This window comes from Callospermophilus lateralis, unplaced genomic scaffold (genome assembly GCF_048772815.1).
Source record: "Callospermophilus lateralis isolate mCalLat2 unplaced genomic scaffold, mCalLat2.hap1 Scaffold_127, whole genome shotgun sequence".
NCBI classification, from domain to species: domain Eukaryota; kingdom Metazoa; phylum Chordata; class Mammalia; order Rodentia; family Sciuridae; genus Callospermophilus; species Callospermophilus lateralis.
Window position 1 is genome coordinate 2,012,783 of NW_027512450.1, and position 21,639 is coordinate 2,034,421.

General features: G+C 33.4%; 1 protein-coding gene across 1 annotated transcript; it reads right to left on the reverse strand.

The window, feature by feature from the left end:
• Positions 1 to 1,050: 1,050 nt before the first annotated feature.
• LOC143387298 (uncharacterized) lies at positions 1,051 to 21,185 on the reverse strand. The gene is made up of 5 exons (XM_077108064.1): positions 21,075 to 21,185; positions 13,539 to 13,665; positions 8,355 to 8,433; positions 3,717 to 5,170; positions 1,051 to 1,172 (listed from the first exon to the last, which is right to left on the reverse strand). The coding sequence occupies exons 1-5, from the start codon at positions 21,183 to 21,185 to the stop codon at positions 1,051 to 1,053; spliced, it is 1,893 nt and encodes a 630-aa protein (XP_076964179.1).
• Positions 21,186 to 21,639: the final 454 nt, after the last annotated feature.

Genomic DNA, 21,639 nt, shown 5'->3' on the forward strand with positions numbered 1-21,639 from the left:
CGATGCTGGTGGATTGTAAGTTCAGGGTCAGCCTGAATAATTTAGTGAGATCCTGGCTCATGGTAAAATTTTAAAATGGACTCTATTCAGCCTTGTGTGTGACTGTGGAGCAGCAGAACTCTTTGTTTTAATAGAGTGTCTTAGAGTGAGCCTTAAATCTTGGCCAGCAGAGCAGAGAATTCTGATGCCTGTCAACAGTCTCTCCTGTCTTTGATCCTCAATTTGTCACCAGGTGATACCTGCCTGGGGAAAACTCAGGATGTATGGGACAAAGGCAGACTACTCAGATACAGAGAAGATGGCAGTGGCAAAGCTTTGAATCTCACTTTAGATTTTTTTCTCTCGGATAGTATCTTGGAAGGGGAAAGTGAAACACCGCACAGAAAATTCTGGAATGTGCAGGAGCAGAAGTCAAAGGTTTTTCTTGTAGATGTCAAGATAATGTCCCAAATAACCAGATCCAGCATTGTGTTGCAGAATCTGAAGGCCTGAAAAATAATTTGTGTGTATGTGTGTGTGTGTGTGTGTGTGTGTGTGTGTATGTGTGTGTTTGTGTGCACAAGAATGCAGGTGAAGTTCTCAATGACTCACTATTCATTATTGGAAAAGAAGAGGTGGAATGACTGCTTACTCAATGGGGTTTCTGCTAAAAAAGGATCTTGTCTGTTATTCAAGTAGGGGCATCTGGCTTGATACTGACAACTGACATGAGACTGGTAAGGTTTGGGAAGGATGGTAGAACTCTTTGACAGAGAGTTTGTAGCAACACAATCAGGCCCAAATTAATAATTCTCCTGTCTGCAGGCTTTAGGTTTCTTCTGATAATATGCTGTGTGTCTCCTTCTGCTCCTTCTCTTGTTTCTTTCCTACCTTCCTCATTACTGGGAGACAATCATTGTGCTTAAAGCACTGGGAGAAAAAATAAATTAGAAAAATAGCAGGTTTTTTTTAGCATGTATGATCTACCCTGAGCCTCAACATGGTAAAACCTAGAGACCAAAGGCTTGTTTTTGGTAAGAGGCTTGACCATCATGATGATGATTAGTAATCCTATTCCCTACTTGAAAATAAAAATGCCTCTAGAATGCCCAGTGTCCACTGGGTGTATCCACTGCCAGTATGAGTTCTCTGATGTTGAATAAGGCATAAACTTTTCTTAAAAGCTTTGCCACCTTCTTTACATTTGTATGGGTTTTCTCCAGTATGAATTCTCTGGCGTTGAGTAAGGCATGATTTTTGAGTCTGAATTACTGAAACTTTCAGGGGTTACGTGCACACCTGTTGTGAGAGAGTAATTGAACAGAGGCTACCAAATGAATCCCTGCATCAACAGAGGCATCATCTTAATATTGTGGGATTCTTATGGAGGTATTTCTGTGACAGTAAAAGTTAGTGGAGGTATCTGTGCTTTATAGTACTATGGTGATCACTAAGTAACTATAGCTAATATAATTTTTTTAAAAAATTAAATAATTCAATTGTTCAGACTTATGTACTGAATAAACTGACTCTGATGACCACAAAACCTGAGCCTCTTTGTCTTTTTTTTTTTTTTTTTTTTTGTACTAGGGATCAAACCAAAGTGCTCTCTACCACTAAGCCACATTCCCAAATCTTTTTATTTATAGTTAGGATCTTCCTAAGTTGCTTAGATTCATGTGAAATTGCTGAGGCTGGTTTTGGAACTGTGATTCTCCTTCCTTGAACTCCCCTGCTGCTTGGATGAAAAGTGTGTACCAGTGTGCCCAGCTGAAGTTTGAGTCTTCCAGAATACTGAAATAACCTGAAGTACTGCAGTAGAAGAGATTTGCTTATACTTTATTAAACAATTAAATGATGTTAAAAACATCATTACTTGGTTGAAGCAACTTGAAGAACCGAGGATGGGTCCAAGGAAATATGTAACTTTCTGAGATTTCACAGCGTGGCTTGGGACAGACCTGCCTTTTCCTGGGTGACACAACTGTATCCTCGTAAGTGCTACTGGAAGGATGGACTCATCAGTTCAAATGCTTTATATTGACACAATTATTTAACCATTCTTATTTTTTTTCAACTGTAGCAAAATTGTTTTAAAAATGTGCAGGTCTGTGGTTTTCTATTAAGAGAAAAAAAGGGCAACTATGTTTCATTAGGTATATATGACATCTGTTTTAAAGAACATCAGTGTTCTCTAAAACAGATGTCATATATATGCAAGTAGAGCCACACTTTGGTACAAAGATACTCAGTTCTTCCTCTGGTGTGTCTAGTAAATGCAATAGTATGTTTAAGGGTGGGAAAAGGTAGTATGCTTCACTCTCATTTGTGCAGACCCTTTGAAGGCTCAGGGGCTCAAAGACTGAATGGAGGCTCAGGACTCTCAGAGGTCATGGACAGGCCTCTTGATGTCTATTTAGTGTGAGCATTTATAGCCACTACATGTGTGGATTTAACCACGCCATGTGTTGCATTTTGCTGTTTAATATCTTTGTTTCTCCACCATCTGGTTTCAAACTTTTGAACTCTGCATTTGATGTAGAAAACTAAGATGTATCATACAGGACATTTTAAAAGCCAGAATCTGATGCCTGAAGTGTTATCAAACCATCTTTTGAATGCTTTTTATGAACATAAAACCCTGAGTAAAATTTTTTAATTAACTACAAAGCAAAAGACAATGATTTCTGGGTTCAGGGATGCATGCCTTGCATCCAAGTAGTGCAGGAGGCTGAGGCAGGAGAACCACAAGATCAAATCCAGTCTTAGTAGTAAAAGTGATACCCTAAGCAACTCAGTGAAATTGTGTCTCTAATTAAATACAAAATAGGGCTTGGATGTTACTTAGTCAATGAGTGCACCTGAATTTAATCCTCGGTATACCCTGAAAATAAAATAAAATAAATAAATAAGACATTGACATAGGACCATTTGTCCAGCTGAGATTATGGAAAAAATATTGATGTGATCATAGAATTCAGGCATAAGATAATTTTATTAATGAGTTGGTTTGGTACAAGTAGGCCTCTAAGTCCAAATATAGCTTTTGGAAAAAAAAAGATGATTTGAATTCAATCAATACAGAGAAACTGAGGAAATGACAGTTGAACCTAGAGAGGTCCACAGAAGGAAAGAAACCAGGTCATCAAATCATGCTTCCTGCCCACTTCCATGGGCTAATGAGTAATGGCCAGAAGGGCAAGGGTTGGAATTTTATGGAGTCAGTGCTGCGGAGCTATCTCTGGGCAATGGTAATTTTTCTTTCCAGTATGAACTTTCTGGTGACCAATGAGGTTTCATCTTACAGGAAATGACTTTTACAGTCTATGTATTTGTGAGAATTGTTGCAAGTATGAATGATCTGTTTCTTGTTAACTTTTGAAGCATACTGAAAATTTGCCACATTCTTAACATTTACATGGCTCTTATCCAGTATGAATATTTGGTGAACAACAATACTTTTCCTAATAGAATAGCTTTGCCATATTCTTTGCATTTGTATGGTTTCTCTCCAGTATGAATTCTCTGGTGTTCAGAAATGTGTGATCTTTGATAAAGAGCTTTGCCATATCCTTTAAACTTGTATGACTTTTTCCTAGTATTAATTCTCTGGTGTCAAATAAGTTATGATATTCGATTAAAAGCTTTCCCACATTCTCCAAATTTCTATGGCTTTTCTCTGATATGAAGCCTCTGGTGTTGACTAAGGAGTGACCTTCAATTAGAAGATTTGCTACATTGCAGATATTTGTATGGTTTCTCCCCAGTATCAATTCTCTGGTGTTGAGTAAGACATGATTTTTGATTCAAAGCTTTGCAACATTCTTTACATTTGTATGGCATTTCTCCAGTATGAAGTCTCTGGTGTCGAGTAAGGTGTGATTTTCGATTAAAAGCTTTGCCACATTCTTTACATTTGTATGTCTTTTCTCCAGTATGAATTCTCTGGTGTTGAGTAAGGCAAGATTTTTGATTAAAAGCTTTGCCACATTCTTTACATTTGTATGGCTTTTCTCCTATATGAATTCTCTGGTGTCGAGTAAGGCATGATTTTTTATTAAAAGCTTTCCCGCATTCTTTACATTTGTATGGCTTTTCTCCTGTATGGATTGTCTGGTGTTGAGTAAGACAGGATTTTGTATTAAAAGCTTTGCCACATTCTTTACATTTGTATGGCTTTTCTCCAGTATGAATTCTCTGGTGTTGAGTAAGGCGAGATTTTTGATTAAAAGCTTTGCCACATTCTTTACATTTGTATGGCTTTTCTCCAATATGAAGTCTTTGGTGTTCAGTAAGGTGTGATTTTCGATGAAAAGCATTGCCACATTCTTTACATTTGTAAGGCTTTTCTCCAGTATGAAGTCTCTGGTGTTCAGTCAGGTGTGAATTTCGAATAAAAGCCTTTTCACATTCTTTACATTTGTATGGCTTTTCTCCAGTATGAATTTTCTGGTGTCGAATAAGGCATGATTTTTGATTAAAAGCTTTTTTACAATCTTTACATTTGTATGGCTTTTCTCCAGTATGAATCTTCTGATGTCGAATAAGCCATGATTTTTGATTAAAAGCTTTTTTACATTCTTCACATTTGTATGGCTTTTGTCCAGTATGAATCTTCTGATGTTGAATAAGGCATGATTTTCGATCAAAAGTTTTTTTACATTCTTTACATTTGTATGGCTTTTGGCCAGTATAAATTTTCTGCTCTTCAGGAAGGTGTAATTTTTTATTAAAAGCTTTGACACTTTCTTTACGTTTCCAGATTTTCTCTCCAGTATGATTACTGTAGTGTTTAAAAAGGTTTGAGCAACACTTAAAGACATTTTCACATTTCTTCAATTTGTAAGGTTTATCTCCATTGTAAAGACTATTGTTTTTAGTAACACATAGAATTTGAGTAAAATATTTTTCACATTCTTTACTTATGGAGGATTTATCACTGCTCCGATAAAGAATTGAGTTACTTTTAAATGCTTTTACATATTTTTTTAACTTGTAGAGCTTCCCACCAATATTAATTCTCTGGAGTTCAGGAATTCTTGTAGTTTTATTAAAAATGATTTCACATGCCTTATAGCTGTAATTTGTCTCCTGATTATAAAAGCTTGGATAAATAAATTTTGGGTATGGATTAAAAACTTTTTTACTTTTGTCATTGTAAAGCTCTTTTAAACGATCACATGGGTGATTTCTAGGATTTAAAAAAGAAGACAATTTTAATGACTTTCACAGAATTTACATTGTTTTACACCAAATCTATTATGCTGTGAATTACCTAGGGTAGAGACAGTCTACAGGTCCTAAAAGATTTATCATAAATATTGTTCTCTTTGAGTATCACTGAGGATGTTTTTAAAATTCTTTCTACTTTTAAATAAAGCAATATTAGGAAAGTACAATTACTCCCACATTCATTATTATTCCATGCATTACCACAAGGAGAAACTGTTCATTTCATCATATTTGTAAAGTAATTATCAGGGAGACTACTAAAACTCAGAAATTTCTTCTTCTCCTTCTCCTTCTCCTTCTTTTTAATCTAAACTGTCTAAAGAAATCTTTGTGGATATTTACTCAATGGTGAATTTTAAATTATTCCAGTGACTAACTATAGCATGAAATAGACTACATTGCAAATTTTTTATTTTTTAGAGGAATGGTATAATTACAAATGCTGTTCAAATATATTCACAAGCACCCACAGGTCCTCAAATGTGACTGCCATATGTGTTGTTGTCTCTCTACAGCTTAGCCAATGTCCCACATCCCTACAGATCCACCTTGCCTCCAACACACTATTGTCTAGTTTTAATTTGTGGGGAATCCTGCAGGCACTGGGACATAATCATTGTCCTGATGTGTCAGAGTATTCTTCATTAAGCCAAAGAACAAACTTCATCTGAGCTGGGCTGCTCAACTTTCCAGCAAATTATCTATCACTGAGGGTGTTTTAAAAATTCTTTCTATGTAACTAGCTCACTGAAATAAGTTAGAAAATACTTTTGATTTGTCAAAAACATTTTCCTTTAGATGCACAGATAAGTAGTCTTAGGGCCTCAGAGAAATCTAATAGCAACAGGATTTAGTTCACTAGGGACATGTATAGGATCCAGGAAGTCTCTGTTTCTCACACTTGGAAATTTTTTCCCTTTCCACCCCAAATCACAAAAATGCATAGATCTTTTGGGATATTCACTAGGAGTCTGGTCAAAATACCTGTTGATATGAAAGATGAAGCAGTGCATGTCAGATAGAGCTCCTGAAAGATATCTATAAACTGTGCATTAAATTTTTAAAAAAGCATGGAAGTCTTTAGGGAAAAAAGTCTGGTATCTCTGAACTCACAGATGAAATCCAGCTGGGTTGAGACTATCCAGTACATGTTATATACTACCTAGTTTTGTCTAAATTCAGCATGGCACTGGAGATGGTATCAACCATTGGAACCATATAGCCACTTAGCATCACAGAGATGGGTGAGACATGTCAGAATGCCAATCAACCTGTCTCAAGAAAGATTCTTCCTGTTGAAATCTTATTCCTATTTTGATGCACACTCCCTTAAATAAAGAACTGGAAAAATTATCTAGCAATTTTTTTTCAGAAGTTATGTGGTCTAGAGAATCTATAAGATGTTTTACCTCTTTTAACATAAGTTCTTGCCAGGTCTTATATTCCTTTACTAATTATTTCAGATACTTATTTTTTTTTCAGATGGCTCATCACCATCCAAAAAACAAATTACTCAGGTGGGATGCTTGATGTCCCATGACATGGAGTAATTATGCTAACTGTTTTTTGAGAGAGAGAGAGAGAGAGAGAGAGAGAGAGAGAGAGTGTTTTAATATTTATTTTTTTTAGTTTTTCGGCAGACACAACATCTTTGTTTGTATGTGGTGCTGAGGATCGAACCCAGGCTACACGCATGCCAGGCAAGCATGCTACCACTTGAGCCACATCCCCAGCCCTAATTATGCTAACTTATGAGCCATAAATACATTGGGAACTACACAAAGACTGCTTCAAGTTGAATTAAAATTATAAATAAATATTTACAAGCACCTTTGACTCAAACTATCAAGTTTCAGGGAGAAGGTTGTACAGAAGTGGGCTTCTGCAATGGTAGACAGAATCATGAAATGACAAAGACATTATAGATCTTCTTTTTCTTACAGAGGAGAAGTTTAATTGTAAGCCATTCCTCATTCAAAGGTTGTCTTAAATCACCACTGTGGCTGCTTTACTTTTCTCAAAGGGTTATACAATTATTAGCTTAAGCCCTTCATTGTTCTTAATTTGGCCCACACCATCCCTACTACTTCTATTCCAGGCATGTTTTATACCTCTTAGCACAATCCCAGAAAAGTGTCAGAAGACTTTCACAATTCTCACAAGACCCTCATGTCTGCTTTTGGGGTTTTATGCATTCCTGCAAGCCATTTGGGCTGTGGGTTTTCTGGGAGACAGTGCTAAAAGTTTCTGAGACTTTTCTGTGTTTCGATTGTCATACATGACAGATGAGCTCTTTGCTTATTTGATGGGTTTTAGAAAGATTCAACTGCTTCTCTTCTCCTTTTTTGCTTAATTATTATTGCATTTAAAAAGCAATACCTACCAAACTTTCACTGTAAACACATTTAATTACTGAATTGTTCTTTTAGCACAAATGTCTTAGTAAGGCTTGTTGCAGCATTTCTTAATCTGCATGTTTTTCTTTTCTTTAAGTAGAAATACTACACATGTGTTTAAATTAAAAGACAATTTGTCTATACTGTGTAGAAAATCTCCTTCTTATTACTTTATAAAAAAGACAGATTAGAATGCTGCAACTTTAAATTAATGATCTGTACACTTTTCTCTAACCTGCACTTATGTAGAGATCATCCAAACTTTTAAAAATGTAAATGATAATAAGCATTTTATAACTTTTTGAGATTTTCATTATAATGCCTATTTCTATTCTAATCCTATTTAAAAGCTGAGCAAACAGGTTTACTTTTTATTTTTCTAAAGATATTTTTAAGATACAGCTTCATAATACCCTGTAAACATTGTGTAAATATAATTTCATACATATTTTTGCAATTTAAAATTTTGTATATTGCAAGTGGTTTTACACAAAATACTGAGTAGTAAAAATTTTAGAATTACAAAAATGTAATTTAAAGTTTAACCAAATAAAAACAGAATGGCACTAGTTGAGCAGTCAGTCTTTTTAGATGTTTGTAATAATATAAACTGATGAACTTGTAATTTTATGAATAAATAATTTTCATGTTTTTTCCCACTCATTCAGACAAATTTTCTGAACTTCCCTCTCTTTCAATTTAAATTTCTTGTTTAAAACCAAGTATTAGCTGTCCTGCTTTCCATACCTTTGCTTTTTCAAGTTTTGCAAAGAATATTTTATTTCTTGCTCTCCTGAAAATTCTTGGTTTTGATTAGAAGTCACACCTAAAAAAAATAATAGGAAGTTATTTCACTTACTATGGTGAATAACTCTGCAATTATATAAAACTTTACCAAAGTGGGGGGGGAATAGCAAGAGAAAAGTATGATTCAAGGCCATTATTACTCAAAAAGTATATAGATTTTATTACAACATGATGACAAAAGCTTTGAGAATTTTCAAAAATACCATAAGAAATTATACCACCACAGATGAGGACAAAATGCAAACTGACTAACATTACTACAACAATTTCAAATCATAGCCCTTAACTTCAACATATTCAGAATCCACCTGTGATTCAAATATTCAGGAAATGTATATCTCTTATTTGTTTATTTATATTTTTGTCGTTGGGGGGATTATTTCATAAGAGAATACAGGGGTATTCTATCACCAAACTAGATCCACAGGCATTTATGTATTTCTACATATCTATTTCTATATCTATATCTATATACTTTTTTAATGATAGTTTATCAAAAAGATGCTGAAATTTATTTTAAACTGGCATTCCACTGTCTCAGCTTTCCAGTTATATGGAATTATATTTATATATCATTGCACATCACCTTTTTTTCTTTACTTTGAAATTCCAAATATTTTACAAAATGACTATAATGATCTAGTTGAACCAATTTTGAATAGAAAAATACCAATGAAAATAATAGCTCACACAATAAAGAGTATATTCCACCCCTGCAAAATAAAAAAATCATCATAAAATTTATGAAATACATATTAAGGCAGTTTTTTATAGTAGATAAATTTATAAATATCAACAAAATTTGAAATCTAGAGAAATAAGTTCTTTCTCATCAGTAATTTATGTAGAAATAACCTAATTTGAAAACAAGTAATCAGAAAACAATGTGATTAAAAGAATATATTAAAATAAAATATAAATATATTAACTATGTCAGATGCAAATCTACGTAAAGTTCTCTTAAGATATAAGGTAACAAAAAGACTAAAAACAAAATGATATAATATTATACTCAAAATTGCAAAGGTGATAGTAATTATATATATGAGATACAAAGTAGAATATCATACAAAGATAAATATGACTAATCACTGGAATACAATCATAGTAGAAACATTTATGACTCAAATAATATTTTTATAGAAAGAAATCACAGAAAAACAATTCTAGAAAGAAATCACAGAAAAAAAATTCAACAGCATAAGAAACAACACAGTAATAGTAGGATACATCAATCCCCAGTTGATGCAAATAAAAAAATATGATTGCATTAGGACCCAGAGAATGAAAAAACTTCAGAAAACTTTAAAAACTAATTAGGTTTACAGAGGCAATCTTCTTTATAGTGTATGGAATATTTTTCCAAAGAGATCAGGTTAAAAATACAAAAATTTAAAGATATTAAAATATTGAAATTGCATTGTAACATAAAATAATAAGTTGGAAGGAAAAAGTGAAAGTGATATTCTAAATTGATGAATATGAGTTTAAAGCCAAATTCAGCAATTAAGCAAGGCCCTAAGTAACTTACCTAGTCACTATCACAAAATAAAATATAAAAATAGCTACCAGCTAGGCACAGTAATATACACCTGTAATTCAAGCAGCTTGGGAGTCTGAAACAGCAGGATTGTGAGTTCAAAGCCAGCCTCATCAACAGAAAGGGGATAAGCAAATCAAGAAGACCATGATTCTATGTAAAATAAAAAATGGTACTTGAGATGTAGCTCAGTGGACAAGTGCCCCTGAGGTCAATCCCCAGTACCCTTCCCCAAAAAGAGCTATTGATGTGGCTCAGTGGTTAAGCACCTGTTCTAAAAAATAAGTGCCAGTAGCATCCCCCAAAATCTAAGAAGTATATGTAAAACCAAACAATCAATATTATTTTTGTGTAAACAAAATAAGTTATTTGAACAATTCTTTAGAATATTCTTGGTGCATCCATAACTACACATAAAAAATTAATAATGCTTCCTTATATAAAATAATAAAAGCTACAACATTCAATGGAATGAGGTTAAATGAGAAAGCCATGAGTAATAAAATTGAAAGTATATCAATTAGCCCTCAACTTAATGGTCAAGTCAAAATATATTTACAGACATATTCTCATTAAACAACATTCAAAAGAGATCAATATGGCAAGCCAATCAAATATCATTTCAAATGGCTACATGAAGGCAATTTTAAATGAAAAAGTTAGAAATCTTTTCAAAGATAATAAATTATATAATATCTACAATGATCAACATTTAGGAGAATATGTTAAGTAAAAGAGTAATTCACACCCCCCAAAAAAAAGAAATACCAGTTAATTCTACTTCTGAGAGATATCTACTATAGCCAAATATGAAAACCAAAAGGAATGGTATTAGGGATGAAAAACTAAGGAAAAGGAGAACTTGTTTGAAGAAAAAATGTGATACAAATTCTCTAGAAAAAAAAAAGTTACAAAAAATTTTGAATGAACAGAACTGAACACTATATTTAAAATATGTAAGATAATAAGTTCAGCAAAGATATACAGTTTTGACCACAATTACATATTTGACAAATATATAAAAGATAAAAGAATTGTAAACATCTTTATGGTACCTTTAAAAAGCTAAAGTCTTACTCCTAGACAATAGAACAGATTTATATTTGTAGAGATGATGAATATGCCATTAATTCTAGCTACTTGGAAGGCTGAAACATGGAAATACTATTCCAACTTTTGCCACTTAGCAAGAGTCTATTTCAAACTAAAAGTCAAAAGGGGGTGATGACGTAGCTCAATATTACAAGAACCTCTGTGTTCAATCTGCTGTATGTATGTGTGCGTGTGTGTGTGTTTGTATATATATATATATATATCTACAAAATTTAGATACATTACATGATTAAGCACAAAAGTAGAGTAAATAATCAGGGCACTATATACGATCATATATAAAACAGGGATAATATTTATACCTGTGAGTAAAAGCATAGAAAACTTGATTGAAAAATGGCATATGGGTCACCTGCAGTTTAATTTTACCCAATGCTGTCCTAAAGTGACAAGTCATGATAATTTCTATTCAATTATTAAATATGGATATAAAAACAAAAGCAGTATCACTAATGTTAGAAAACATAATGAACAACACTAAAGCTCTCTAAAGAGTGAGAGTCAAAAAAGACACAAGAATTAGAGAAATTTTACCTACAATATTATGAATAAATGTATTACAATATAAATCTTTCTTTTAATTTTTGTATCTATAGATGAATAGAATGCATTTATTTCATCCATTTATTTTTTGCAGCGCTAAAGATAAAAAACAATGGCTCACATGTGTGAGGCAAGCCCTGTGCCACTAAACTACAGCCCCAGCCCTGAAAATTCTTCTTTAAACCACATTGATCAGCTATACTTACATAACCACTAGGAGCAGGTATTGTGAAATACTGCTATTCATTACATGGCAGAAAAACTTCACAGAATATTCAGTATAAGCATTCATATAAAGTTCTGATGAGAAAAATTTGAATGAATAAATATTTAAATTATATTAAAGAAACTCTCCTGTAATATTAATATCTTACACTGGTTTTGCCTAGAGCTATTTGGAAATGAGCAGATTTTCAAGGGAGCTCCCAAATGCAAATAAATGCCAGGTTATGCATATCCTCACAGTCATTGTGGAATAATTTGTAGGGGTGACAAGACTTTGTTGCCCCGCCTTAGAATGCCCTGCCATTTTCCCTAGGAAATAGTCAAGTAATTAAATACATGTGCAATGTAAAGCTGCTATGGCAGTGCCCTGCTTGAAAAGGCTGTGCACTAGAGTGTTATCAGCCTGAAACATAATCTCTGGCACACAATTCCTCGGAATAAAAAAAACCTCTCTTTTTAGACAAGCACAATGGTTCACTGAGTCTAAACCTGTCCATAAAACAGTAACTTTATACAATGGACTTTCTTGAAAGCTACACAAAACTCCTAACACTGCACTTTGCAACTTAGTATATAACTGAGAAATAAGCTGCATAATGTTGTTAAGTTTGAAATCTGCCTAGTAATAAAGTAAACAGTATGTACTAGTGATGCCAATGATCTAAATTAACCTATTGATATAAATAAAGCTTGGCAGTTTGGCCTCTCTGTCACTATGCCACATTTTCTGTCACTTGTCTGTGTCTTCTGTTGATTTTCTTTTTTTTAAAAAGAGAAAGTGGGAGATAAAGAGAGAGAGAGAGAGAGAGAGAGAGAGAGAGAGAGAGAGAGAGAGAGAATTATTTTTTTTTGGTAGAAACAACATCTTTGTTTGTATGTGGTGCTGAAGATCAAACCCAGGGTGCATGCCTGCCAGGAAACCGAGCTACAACTTGAGCCACATCCCCAGCCTCTCTTCTTTTGATTTTCCTACAATATTTTGTTAATTTAAATGTAGGGAGATCACTGAAGAACAAGAGGGAGCTTAAATAACTGATATGCATGGTAAATAGAGACCATGAAATGATCTTTAATGATTACAACTGAAACAAACCTAGGCTTGAAAAAAATATTTTCTGTCAGATTTTAGCTAATCAATTAACATTTTAAATGTGAATTCCTCTTTAATTTTGGACCTCTTATTTGTATTCTTTGCTTCATTGATTTCTACCCAACCTGACATGTCTACTGTCACTTGTCTTCGAATCTCAAGGTTATTTCGTTCGAGACCACGTGGTGACCAAAGATTACATGGAGACATCAATACATTTTTGATGGAATATGTCATGTTTTGTTATTTTCTTGGTAACTAAAGAAGTCTTTTTAGTGTTACCCTCATTAGGAAAAAAAGAAAGAGTAAATATCCTATAAGAGTCTACAAAATTATTTTCTCAAACATTTTTTGTCCAGACAAAGACACTAAAATACTTTGAAATCATTTTCGTTCTCTGCATTGTGAGCACTACTTAGAAAAGATAGGTTAAACATAAAAAGAAAAAAATAATAATATTTTCTTTTCCACATAAACAAATGCCCAATCTTTGTACTAAAAACAAGATACAAACTTTTTAATGCAGAATAAAAGCTACCATAAGATACTCTATAAAGTTAAAAAAATAAATATTGGTTTTCAATTAAAAATTCTGAATGAAATTTAGACTCACCAATAAAGAGTAAGTTTTTACAGATCTCTAACATCACATCTCCATACAAAGTCTGCTGAGAGGGGTCCAGGAATTTCCATTCCTCTTCCGAAAATTCAATGATCACATCTTTTAATGTCAATGGCTCCTGAAATAAAAATAAAGAAATACATATTACATAAACCATATGATTAATGACATAGTACTTAATTTCATACAAATATTAATGAGAGTTAAAAGAGGTGGCTTTCATATATGGTAGTGATGTCAACCATTTAGTAAGACACTTTTTTTTGTGGTGCCCGAGACTAAACCCAAGGCTTTTTGCATGAAAGGCAAGCATTCTACCAACTGAGCTATATCCCCAACCCCAATAATTTATTATAAGAAGTAAAATTGGTGGCTAATTTTGTTATTATGAACCCCAGGGAGCAGCACATGTGAAGCAAAACACTGAAGCACAAAAAGTGGGAAAAAATCCAACATAATTCCAAAGGATAAATAATAGTTGCAATTAGTTATTGAATATTCAAAAGAAGCACAACCAAACAAAGCAATGATACTTGAGATATGCATAACAAAATTATAAGTAATAACAATACTCAAATGATGGTGGTTACCTTAGTGTGTTGAAGACATAAGATATCACTAAAGACACACCAAAACTTTCAACAGTCCACATAATTATTTGAATGTTTATCTCCAAAGTTGTCTATCTTCTCATTATTTAAATATAACATAAATCTACAGTGTATTTAAAAAATTACTTTTACAACATCACAACTCACTTCTAAAACAAAAGAATAAAAATTTTAACTAGCAAATGATTACAAAACACTTAGGTACTTGGGTCAACTTGAATCACATGGCACAAAGTTATAACAACAAAAAAAATAAAAAAGCAAATTAAGTGAATAGACTGTTAATCTCTCAGTTCATAAGGAAACTGACACATCAGGTTTAACATTCCCAGATTCATAAAACCACTCTCACTGTGAAACTGAATCCTCACTTGGCTCATTTCAAAGTAGAAAGTGAGAAAATACTAAGCCATTAGGAAAAAAATTCTGAAAGGCTCTGGCACCCTAAATGCCTCTCTGCTAGCTTGGAAATACTCCTTTTACCAGGGTCTCAGTTATCACTAGTGAACAAACACATACATGAAGTTAGTTTAACATTCAGATCTGTGATGTCTTTCTTCTGAAACAGCATTTTTTATAATTAGAGATTTAATCCAGCGGCATTCTACACCTGAAACGCATTTCAAAAAAATTTGATGTTTTTTAATTGTGACAAATGGGCTTACAATGTTGCTTAGGGTCACTAAATTACTGAGTCTTGAATCATATTTACTTTCTTCCTACCTAATTTTTCCACATCACAATGATTACAAGTTTGTGCAACGCTTCCTGACTCTGCAACCACTTTTGATACCAAATGTGCAAACTTGAACAACAACCAATATTTCAACAACTAGTAGTCCAATAATTCGCTTCTGATACCATCTAGTACAGATCCCACAAGTTTGGTGTTCACTACTATCAAATTTTACTAACTTATGTACCAGTTTCAAGCCCCAGAATAGAACAATATTCATATTTATAATTAATTTCCTATAAATTAGGGTTCTCTACATTTACTCACTCAAGTTACTTATTCTGATAAAAAAGAACACACTTATGTATACCAGCTTGTTATAAATTATATAAATCTGGAAGTTGACAATTGAATCCTTGCATAGAATCTAAAAAAATGTCAGAGGAAAATGGGACACAATATAGGACATTTTTTAAAATAAGTGGTTGAATATATTACCTCCAATTTTTATGTTCTGCCATAGAAGAGCCCCTTTCTCAATAAGATTTAGAAGATCCTCACTATTTTAAACATTCTGATTCAGATACTTATTCTGAATATTCCCATTGTTTTACATAAAATAATATTAAATGAACACTTTTACATTCAGGGGTCAGAACATAATATTTGTTAAAAAAAAAACAGGTTGGAATTCTTTAGATAATTTCCTTTATATGAAACTCTAAGAATACTGAGCCATCTCATAGTGGCCCAAACCAACATACACACAATTTTCTTAAAACTCCTAAGTATTCATTGGCTTCAGGGTAAAGGATACTTCATTTGGAATTTTGATTTTTTTTTTGGTACAGTGGTATTCTACAATTAAGATATATTCTAGACCTTTTATTTATTTTTTTTTGAGACAGTCTCTCACTAAGTTGCTACACTAAGCTTCAGTTTTGATCTTTCATCCTCAACCTCCAGGTTGTTGTGATTTCTGGCATGTCACAATATGTCCAGAAAGATATGAATGCTCTAACTTCCTTTGGTCCATTTTCATTTCACCTTATTTATTTGCTATGTCTTCTGCTATATTTAAAGCTTCGTCCCAGGGTCTCATAAACTGACTTCCAGACCACTCACATATAATCGAATCAAGCCTTTATTGAAGCACACCAGTGGCGGCTGACCAGAACATAAAGCTGTTCCCCTGATCAGCCCCACACAATTGCAAGGGCACTCCTTATAAGCCTGAAAACTGCAAAAGGGATGTTCAGGGGGTCTAGCCAATGCAAGCAAGCCAGGTTACAGAAGCGAAACACTGCAGTCAAGCGGAGGGAAGTCTAACCAATCACAGTTAGCCCAGTCACCCCAGTTACAGAAACAGAGCCCCGTTACCCTAGCTATAGAAACAATACCCCATTAGTTAGTTCTGTGTTCTTAAAGGTTTCTATAGCAAAAAGAAAAGAACATCTTGCTTCAGTCATGACTCTTCTACTTGGCATGGTTGTTTTACAGGATGAAGTCATAAAACAAAATGGAGTCACATTTGTTCCTACTATCACATTCCCCACTTGGTTTTAGTAGGTTTGATGTCAATCTTGCACATCATAGGCCTCAGATTTTTTTTCCTTCTGTGTCTAAAGGACTATACTGGGCTCACAAGACCATAAGTTTTACCTCATCTACATTCTTTTGTAAGAGGCAGGGTCCTACAATAATACCAATCAGGAGAAGGACTAGGGTCCTAACTTTGGCTGAAATGATGATAGCCAACCAAGGGGACCATGAGAATAGGTTTTGGATCCAATTGCCAGAAGCTTCTAGTGCTTCACCTCTTTCCTTTAACCTGTTTCTCACAAGCGCCCGACTGTCCTTTATTATCCCAGAATGGTTTGCATAGAAACAAGTTTATCCTGGAGCCTTACAATGTCCTCCTTGTTTCAGAAAGAGACCATCTAGACCTCATCTGTTTTGTAAGACTACTTCTGTCAGAGAGTCTAGTGAAACCTCTAGTTTGGAGATTGACCTTTCTAATTTTCTAAATCTATATTTATTTGATGGCTGAGGGACTTAAAATTTTTAGAGCTTGTGACAAGACCTGCAGTTCCTAAAGCAGTAGATCCAGCTATTCCCAAAACAGTTAGGAGAGGAACTAAAATGGGGGCAGCCAGTCTATGTTGATAAATCAGTGGGGCCTGGCCTTTTAATAAGTCCAGGTGTTCTTTTCCCTTTTCTCCATCAAAATAGTAGGTTACATAGTACAGAGTTATTGACAGTTTGGAGATTTAGTCAAGGAGTTCAAAGTGGGACCCAGGAAGCACAATCTTTGGTGAATAGGGATTTTTTCCACTTATAAGTTTGTTTGTAGAAGCAAGTGTCTCTTTTTGGTAGATCACCTAGGGTGATCTTGGAAGCAGTTTTCCAGGTACATCTTCCTGAGCTAGACATATTGGTGAACATCTATATTGACCATAATTTTTTCTCTAATATTAGGGACCTCCAACTGCCGTAAGGGAAAAGGGCGATGACCGTTCTTGCTACTTCTAGCTGAAAGGGGGGGCGTTGTGCAGTGGGCAAGCAGTTTGGAGTCCCTTTCTAGAAACTGAGTGGGTCAAGGAGTCCATGGTAAAAATCTGGTTCAGGAAGAACAGGATGAAAAGTCACCATGGGTGGGCACTTCTATGAGAGAAACAAAAAGACATGAGTGCTGAAGTAAGATTAATACAAAATAGCAGTGGTAGCATCTGGAACCTGTCCATGAATATCGTGAAAATGACAGAAATTAATAATTGTTTACAAGGAGTCAGAAGACCTGAGAAAATGTCCCCATAACAAGGCGTACCAAAGACTAATAAGGCACTTTTTTTAGGGAACATAAATCTTTAACATTGTCAGAATTATCAGGAATGTAGACACAACATTTAGTTAAATTAGTTAATGTCATCTGATTTTTGTAAAAATGCCTTTTTGACAAGACACTGTTTTCAGTAAAGATCCTTTTGTTAATTAAGGCTAGATAATTATATTAATAAATATTGATTACATCTATCTGGTAGGAAGTTAGGAAGATATGTAGGCCTTGAACTGACTAAAAACTTCTGGCAGTTTTTTTATTGGTAGTTATCAGGCATTTTTGCCTAAAAAATTTTTCTGTGTTGCCTCCAGTCTTTCTTATTTTGGGAGATGCTAACACTAGTGTACATTTTAAGTTACATTAAAATAATTGTTGTTTCTTTTTAAATGTCCAGAAATGGCTGTGCTTTGGTTTTAACTGTTTTTGCTAGTTGTTTAAGACCAAGCTGGACAAACTGACCTTCTTCCTATCTATTGGTAAGAGTCAGCTGAGTTTCCTTGGTGGAAATTCTTGGGGAACATGTGAGCAGCATTTTAGCTCTGTTACTGTCATCTGCATTAGGATGGTCTTGCTGACCATATGGTTTCCCTTGGAAGCATCAGGCACGTCTCCTTTTTAAATGTCCCTCCTGTTTTGCAGCATGTACACTCATTGGCTTTCTGTTCTCCCTTGGTCTCATTAATCTCCCTTATTGGGAGGTTATGTGGCCCGAATTTGCAAAGCTTTTTCCCCTGTCCTGGGTTCAGGCTGACTTAGAGGGCAAGAGCCAAATGTTGGTTTCTTCGGCTCTTTTATTTTACCGTTAATTTTTAAGTTTGGCCTTAAACATCCAGCAAGTCAGTTTTATCAGATTTAAAGTAAGAATGCTGGGCTTTGACTTTAATCTTTATAACTTTTCAGTTAATTTTTAACATAACACAATATCCTTATTTTATTTATTAATTTCCATAATGCTGAAGATCTGCCTGAAGGCAGAAGATGACACCTTAGCATCTACTGTATGATCTAATCACTGTACACCAACAAGGCAGCTTGCAGATACAGAGAGTCCATTAGATTTTGACTATAAAAACTCTCTCTTGCCAGGTCATTCTCTCTTGCTCTCTCCTTTTTCTCTCACTTTCTCTCTCATTCTCCCTTTTTCTTTTTCTCTCTTTTGCAGTTCTCTCTCTCTCTCTCTCTCTCTCTCTCTCTCTCTCTCTCTTTGTGTTAATCAGACACGTCACAGTAAAGGTCTCTTGGTTGCTCTTAGTGTAGTGGTCACATTTTTTAGTTATAATGAGAATACAAAGTGAAATTAACAATCGTAAAAACATATTTAGCTTGTATATAATTTTGAACCGTGGCTGAGTTACACATTATATTTTTTATTAGAGATCACAGTAATTTTGTAATAAAATTAATCTTTGAATATAACTTTAAATTAACTAAAATCTGGCCTACTTTGAAGTTATTTTGACATGCTGTAAGGTGGGAGGCAGAGCCTTATCTCAGGTAAGGCAGGGCTTTTTACAAATCTTAGTGTTTTAGTGCTAAAGCTGATCTTTGTTTCTCTTTTTAGATCTAGTTTTATAAAGTTTACACATATTGTTTTGTGACTCTTTATGAATGTTAGCTAGCACAATATGACATACTTCTAAAACATTAATTAAGGAAAGGCTGAGAACACTTAACCTTTTTTTAATGTGGAAAAGTGGCAGAATGTTTTATAATATTTAACCTTTAAATAGATTAGGCTCTCATTACTTTTTAAATTTAGGGTAAAAGGTAACATAAGATTTGGTTGCACAATATCAATTGATATAAATAAATCTCCAATAAAATCTATTATCTCTATAAGTTTAAATTACCAATACAGATAATTTTATTTTGGAGAATACCACCTTGATAAAATGTTTCCTTAAACCTTTTACCTTAAAGACTTGTATACCTGAGAGATATGAAGACACTTAATCTGTAAAAAAGAAAAATGTACCACACTTTTATTGATGTTTTTATATTAACCAAGGTTAGCTTTTAAAGGAAAATCTACACTTTGTAAAGTAAGACAATACTTTAAAATAACAGTTGCTGTTTAGCCACAGATGTACAAACCTTAATTTTTCCAAGATTACTTGTTCTAGGGGATAAAACTTAACAGACATAACATAATTAATTAATAAAAATTAATATTTTTAGAAGTTTATGTCAATTTAACATATAAATATATCAGTACATTATTATTTGTCCATAGGGAACAATCTTGAATAGTTTTAAATATTTGTGTTACATATATATAACCAACTTAGGTACATATAAACTGTTTAATATTTGTCTTTTATTATAGAGCTTTATATTACTTAATTAGACCCTTTTGTTGTTAACTTAGATGTATTCTAATTTTACTTTACCACATAAAAACTTTTAACCTGGAAAGATTTTTCAGTAAATATATTTTTATATTTAGAACTTTTTAAATAATCTTTTAACCCATTGGTCCTTTTTTTGTACCTTGAAATAACCCTTATATATTTTTGAATTTAGATAAATTAATCCCCTTTAATAATATGAAATATTTGTTACTTACACTACTTTAATTGAAATACAATTGAAGAATCTTGACTCGTTGTATGTAGAATTATACCTGTTGGGACTTTGTAATTTATAGTAACCTTGTTTTTATAATAACACAAAATAATTTTAAACTTTCTTTATGTTTACCAATTTATGAAAACACCAACATTCTTTAAATATTTTACCTTATGGAATTTAAAGAGTTAAGAGTATTTGATATTATATTTAACAGTTAGCATTTTAACTTTGTACCAATTAGATGTCTTTAACAAACAAATCCATGATTAATCTTATATACTTTTAGATAAAATTTACAAATCTTTTTTTTAAAACAATGTATCAGACAAGTGCATTGAATAGTATTAGTAATCTTTTGTTGTTGTTGTTGTTGTTGTTGAATAAAAACCCTAGAGACAATGAATATCAGACACTTTATAGACATTAACATTTTAACAGCTCTTTAAACATCTAGAAACAAAACTGTGCATTAGTAACTTTAAAGACATTTGTACTTTTATCTATTTTCCCAATTTAAATTGAATCTTTTAAATTATATTAACCAAAAGTATTTGGATCCATTTTTTAAAATTTTAATTTATGAGCTCATATGTCAATATTTTTTTGTACCAAATATATGTAGACATGGTAATACACATATAGACAGACAGTACACTGGTGCACCCACACAAAGCAAACAGACAAAAAAAAGCCTTGTAGCTTATTTTTTTAAAACCAATTAGAATGAGAGTTAAGCCTTGTAAATTAGACTCAGAATAAAGCAGAGGGTAATCAGAAAAACATATTAACCTACGCATATAACAAATATAGAATTTTAAATATTTTCTGACCTTATTCCTGAGGGGGTCTCGTTCATGAAAGCTGAAAAGAGTTGAGGTAACATAGACCAATGAAGGGGGTTTATTTTTCCCTGGAGGAACTTCCCAAAGACGCAACTTCATTGGTCTCCTTGGGAGAGTTCCCCAGGTTGCGGTCCCATTCTAAACAAGTTTTTCTGGTTTCTTGGATAGCGGCCAACAACTTTTAGCCTGACATTGAAGAATCTTTAGACCATTTTTTAATAGTTGGGAATTATTCATGCTTGTAAATACTGAAAGACAAAAGTCAAATTTCCTACACAAAATTATGCTTTTTGTTATACACTTTAGCAATAATAATTTTATAAAACACTTTAGTTTTAATCTGTCCTCTATAGGACAGTAAGATTTGCAGCCATTAGGAAGTCAAACAACAACAAGTGCTGGCAAGGATGTGGGGAAAAGGGTTCACTTGTACATTGCTGGTGGGACTGCAAATTGGTGCGGCCAATTTGGAAAGCAGTATGGAGATTTCTTGGAAAGCTCGGGATGGAACGACCATTTGACCCAACTATTCCCCTACTCGGTCTATTCCCTA